The sequence below is a fragment of the Gobio gobio genome (genome assembly GCF_949357685.1).
Source record: "Gobio gobio genome assembly, chromosome: 7".
NCBI classification, from domain to species: domain Eukaryota; kingdom Metazoa; phylum Chordata; class Actinopteri; order Cypriniformes; family Gobionidae; genus Gobio; species Gobio gobio.
In genome coordinates, this window is record NC_137103.1 from 47,447,069 (window position 1) to 47,453,068 (window position 6,000).

The window sequence follows — 6,000 nt, forward strand, 5'->3', positions numbered from 1 at the left end:
TTTTATTAGTGAAATGTTCTCAATATTTTCTATACGACACTGAACCACAATTTTATTAAGAAAATATACACAATTTATATTGTATTTACTTTGTAGACCAATGATACATTTTTTTACAGTGTTGAAATAAAATATTTGTTAACTGAAATAAAATAATAATTAAAATAATAAAATACTAGTTGCCACGGAAACATTTCTTAGTTTAACTTGATGTACTAAAATAACTACAACTGAAATAAAAATGAATAAAACTATATACACATGACAAAAAACATGAACTAAAATCAAAATGAAAACAGAAAAATAAAAACTAATTCAAAATATTAATAAACTACAGTAATAGTGTCTCAATGATACTAAAAAAGTGCTGGCCTCAAATACCTGGATCAACGGTCATTATACACTGTTGCTATTGATGATGTTGACTTCGAAATGTTGCAACTGACCAATCAAGCATTTTAGAGAGCCGTGTAATAAGAAGAAATCTATCATCTGACAGAAAAAGCAGCATGTGTTTCCATCTAGTGTAAAAGGCTTATTTGACTGTGTCTTTGGCACCGTTTGAGCGAGTTCTTTGTAGCTGTAATGGTTTTTGGTGGTGTGTGTGATGATTGATTGACAGATTTGCTCATGAAATATCATGCATCAGTTTAGGCTGATTTACAAGTCTGCCAATGCCCTGATCGTCCAGCAATTCTGATGCTTCTAAGGGAAACTTGGACTGAATTGGTTCCTTGTAGTCACCTGGGTATTTTCAAGGCCTGTGGAGTGATGTAACAGCCTGGCAAGACCTGATGTTCCTCATCGCCGTGTCAATATGTATTTGACTCTTCACAGTACTGCCAGTTCTTGGGATTTCATATATGGTGAAAATGAAAAGGGGGGGGGGGGGGCTGTTCAAATAGTTTAACATCATTGTCACAGTTTGCTGTATGACAGATTAACACATATATTATAGTAACAAAGTTGTAACTGAACTATATTTTCCAGCAGTCTGATAGTTGTTTGGCTGTTTTCTGAATAAAAATGTGAACTTTTATAGTAACAAGCTACCGTATTTTTGGGTTAATAGGTCACACCTGACTATAAGTAGCACTGGGTCAAAGTTGCATTCTTCAGAGGACAGATAAGTCGCATTGGTGTACAAGTCACATTTTATTATTACATTCAGAAATTATGTAAAATACTATTAAATAAAACAAAACATTTACAAACATTATTAACACTAATGAATTCTCAATGAATCCTTTAAATTTTACTGCAGTCAGTATGAAACGAGCAGAAATTATAGTGCCATTTATTATAAATGGCAGGCCTAAACAAATATATTTAAAGCGAAACTGAAACTACTGGCATGTGGAAAATGTGCTATACAAATAAACGTGATCTCCCGTACCTCTCACATCCGGGACAAATCCAAATGTATGCATTTTTGCATATTTGATGTTAATTGTATTATAAGTCACTTCGAAATATAAGTGTCCGCACGTTTCAGATATGATAAAAAACGTGACTTCTATTCTGGAAAATATTTTTTTTTCACCAAATAGTAGTGGCGTCATCAAATAATTCAAATGATTCACTGATTTGTGTCTCTCTGCAGCATTTTAGGTATTTTTACTGTATAGTTAGTGTTTGATTTTCCTGCCTTTTAATGCAGTCTAACATTTTTCTTTTGTATCGTCCCGCAGATTAAAGACAGCATCGCTCATGAAATCAGGCAGGAGATTGTCAACGAGCTTCTGGCTGCTGTGTCGCCGCACAGATCTCCTCTCCCAGCCAGGAAGCCCCCCGTGTAAGCATCATAACAGAGGATGGAGGTTAGTTTGATGGATCACATTATGCTCAATACAGATCTGTTTAGTGCTTGAAGGGCTTGAAAACTCTTCATCTTGAAAGTAATGGGAAGAGATATACTTCCGTCTCCTAGAAATAAATTGAATGTAAAGTGTTTATCAAAGTTTTTGAAAGATGTCTCTTGTGCTCACCAAAGCTGCATTAATTAGATTTAAGCATTTATTTGAAATATAATTTTGGATGGATGGATGGATGGATGGATGGATGGATGGATGGATGGATGGATGGATGGATGGATGGATGGATGGATAGAGCGAGCATTGGAAAATAAAAGCTCACAGGAAAAAGCATACACCGACTAAAACATAATCAGTTATTAATATTCTGTTTGTTCTCTTGATTTTGCTTGTGTTTATAATTTCTTTGTATGAAAGCCTGGCCAAAATTGTCCCCACAATTTGGCATGTTTCACTGCATTATCACAAATAAAACAATTGACTCCAAGCACAATATAAATAAATAAATATATACACACCGATCAGGCATAACATTATAACAGGTGAAGTGAATCACACTGATTATCTCTTCATCACGGCACCAGTTAGTGGGTGGGATATATTAGGCAGCAAGTGAACTTTGTCCTCAAAGTTACGGGCAAGCGTAAGGATTTGAGCGAGTTTGACAAGGGCCAAATTGTGAAGGCTAGATGACTGGGTCAGAGCATCTCCAAAACTGCAGCTCTTGTGGGGTGTTCCCGGTCTGCAGTGGTCAGTATGTATCAAAAGTGCTCCAAGGAAGGAACAGTTGTGAACCGGCGACAGGGTCATGGGCGGCCAAGGCTCATTGATGCACTTGGGAGGACAAAGGCTGGCCCGTGTGGTCTGATCAAACAGATGAGCTACTGTAGCTCAAATTGTAGAAGTTAATGCTGGTTCTGATAGAATATATAGATGGATGGATGGATAAAAATATTGTTTTTTTTTTTCAACTACTTAGTAATACATTTGATAGTAATGCTGTATTTCTTGGACATTTAGGTCTGTTTGATCTAGTGAGCTGCCTACATAAACATAGACAGCATATTAAGGCATCATAAGCATATAGCATTGGTTGTTCCAAAATTGTAGATGTCTTCAGAGATACCATTTTTTGCCATTGCAAATATTCTTCACATGCATTGTGATGAGCTTACCCATCTGTGATAGCAGGATTAAAAATGAACGTAGAATTCACTCAGTACCAAAATGTATTGATGGATTGTTTAGTATAATTGGAAAAGGTATATTTAATTTTATGCTCTTTAGAGTATTAGAAGGCAGTAGGCAGGTTACAGTCTTATCAATCTGTCAATATCACTGTTTTGTTTCCCTTCTACAGGTGAAGAATAAATCCTGTGAAATAGTCGCAACGAACACTGGTTAAAGCTTTGCACTGAGAACGGCCCAGCACCTCTTTCTGGTTCTGTCTGTGAAGCCCTTCCAGACTCCAACGCTTCTGGACTGTCGAGTTGCAGCGAATCCGCTTGCGCGTCTTGAGTCCAGATTCCACATTTGCAGCGGTTGAGATCTTCCACTGTCTGGGCATCTGTCTGGTACATATTACAGAAATGTAATGAATCTTTTGGGATGTATTTAAGTATGTGATATGCAGGTCTTGTCGAATGTTTGCAGCAGTTGAAAAGACTTGTGACTAAAGTTTTCTGTGCGAGTGTGTCTTTGTCTGTCAAGGACAAAAATGTCTACTGTAATCAGACTTGTTTTCTAATTCAGCCTCTGTGAGGAACTAACTGTGCAATACATTTCACTTTTTTTTTCTCTCAAACTTGAACTGACCAATCACAACTACTGTTCTACTCAAAATGCACGCAGCTGTCTTCATTCCCTGTTGATAGTCTATCACATACTGTATGTATAGATAAGACACTTAAGCCTTCGGAGCACGTTCATAAACATTTTGTCCTGTGAGAAGAAAAAAGCACTAAATTCTCTTTATACACACATATGTACACTAGCACACTCTTAAAATATTGTTTTATTCTTAAAGACAGCAGAGGATAGTCGGTCAAATCTGCTGTCTTCTGGATTTAAAGTGTTCAACTTAATTTTCCTCAGTGTGAATGAGTTGTTTGTTGTTGTCTAAGATGAAATGAATTGTAATACTAATTGATTTATGCGACTAAGGGGATGTGTTCCCTTTCCGCCTGGGATGCATGAGGGATAATCTTTAATGCAAATCATTAATAAAGATTTATTTATTTTGTACGACACTTGCCGAGTCATCATTTTGTTTGATTTTTACTGTACAAAAATACTGAATGTTCTTGGTTACCACAGAATTAAATGCTTATTTATCTTGTTTTTGTAGAATTACACCCAACCGTTAAACCTGTTGAACGAGATGTGCAAGGATGCCAGAAAGGGACTGTGTGCATGTAGCAAGCTCCACGTTAGTAATGCATAACTAGCTCATCCACCTTGAAAAGTAGTCCATATGATTTAGACACTTTTACAGCCCTAATAACACTCAGAAGCGTTCATATAAGCATTTCAATAGAGGTATGAGCTGCACATTTCTGCTTTGAAACCCTCTAGTATGCCTCATAAACTTCTGAAGGGTGGATTTACAGTGCCTACGGTTTTATTTTATTATGGTATTTGGTTAATTGAGTTTGAAATTAAATAAAAAATGTTGTGCTGTCAATAGTTAAGCAGTATTCTTAATTAAATGCATTTATTCACTGCGTGTTTTTAATCTTTTATAGTTTTTTTACAAGCAGTGTATTTGGGATCTGAAGATCTTGCCAAGGCAGAGAATCCATTAGTCAGGGATAATCCAAGACAAGCTGTGCATTAAACGTTTTTATTGCACACCTTCCTTCCTGCCAATCGAGTATTCAGACAGACAATGGTATAAGTGTTTAATCAGGTAAACTGGCTTTCAGAAAGTAAATATGCACTCATGTTGAACTTCTTTTGTTGATTTATAAAATCAAGAATTACCTTTTAGAGTGGTGGGTTTTTTTTCTTCTGTTTTATTGTTCTTTTTTTTTTCTTCTCCTGATCCTGGATATATTTGTTAAACCAAGAAAATGTTGTCCATGATATAATCGGGCAATAAAACAAAATCAATACTTTACTTTATTGTTTATTTTTACAGGGACCATGCACAATTAATATTAATTGCACCAGAGATATCTAACAGCTAATTTACATCTGCTGTCCCTGGGCAGGTAAACGAATAAAATAACTTACAATACAATACGTAAATAACGGCCCAATTCAAATGTTTACTTGCTTTTCTTCCTTTAATTTTTGAGCGTGATGAAATATATTGCTCTTGAAAATACTTGCCAGCATTTAAAGAAATACAAGTCTAGAAATGCATCCAAATTACAGCAAAGTGCAACCGTACGGTGCTCTGCAGTGGTCAAAAAGGATATAAACAGTGAATTTTGAAGTGATATAGTCTTGAAAACTCAGAGATGTGGATTCGGACAGCAATTCAATTACCACACGACCTTGGTGTTTGTCTAAAACAGTAGGTAATTCGGCAGGGATTTTTGCGCGGGTGGTGGGAGACGGATGGCAATACAATCACTGACTAGCCCCTGTAAATGATGACAATACCTTCCGACCGCACAAGAAACAATTACCGGCTTCAGCCAACTCCTTCACCACTAACGGAGCGAGCTGGAAAATCTAACTTTTCCAGGGACACAACATCATGGCCACCAACAAAACTCAGCAAAGATTGTTCTTGCTCCGGCTTTAACTTCTGGATATTTGGCAGCGGTGCCACAACGGAATGAATGGCTTTGCTCGCATCTTTTCTCCACCACCGTTACTGAACTACAACTCAAACTAGCGCACGGCATCAACGTCATCGTTCTCAGTCACTCCCTCTGTTCGCTGATTGGACCGGTAAATATGTGTTCGGAGAAAACCTAAGACTATACCGCAGTTCCAGACGGAGTACTAAAGGAAAATGAAAATTGAGCGGAAGTACGTAGGAGGGCGGAGCCAGGCTAGGTTTAGGGTGTAGGCGTTAAAAAAACACATTTGAGGGCACATTTATTTATTATTTTATTGTGAGATTTTGCCTCACTTCCTACCATCGCTGTACCCTTTCTAGCCACAACTCTTCTTCTCCGTTTTTATTGTATTTCTGTGGTAGAATTACAGCGCCACACACTGGCCTGGCATG

At 37.1% G+C, this 6,000-nt stretch overlaps 1 protein-coding gene across 3 annotated transcripts in view; it reads left to right on the top strand.

The window, feature by feature from the left end:
* The window catches only part of itprid2 (ITPR interacting domain containing 2), a 60,974-nt gene extending 56,916 nt beyond the window's left edge, over positions 1-4,058 (top strand). For all 3 annotated transcript variants that reach the window (XM_079821877.1, XM_079821878.1, XM_079821879.1), the window contains 2 exons: positions 1,692-1,820; positions 3,175-4,058. In XM_079821877.1, coding sequence (XP_079678003.1) covers positions 1,692-1,799 — 108 coding nt within the window. In that variant the 3' untranslated portion in view covers positions 1,800-1,820; positions 3,175-4,058. The remainder of the gene's footprint in view (positions 1-1,691; positions 1,821-3,174) is intronic.
* Positions 4,059-6,000: the final 1,942 nt, after the last annotated feature.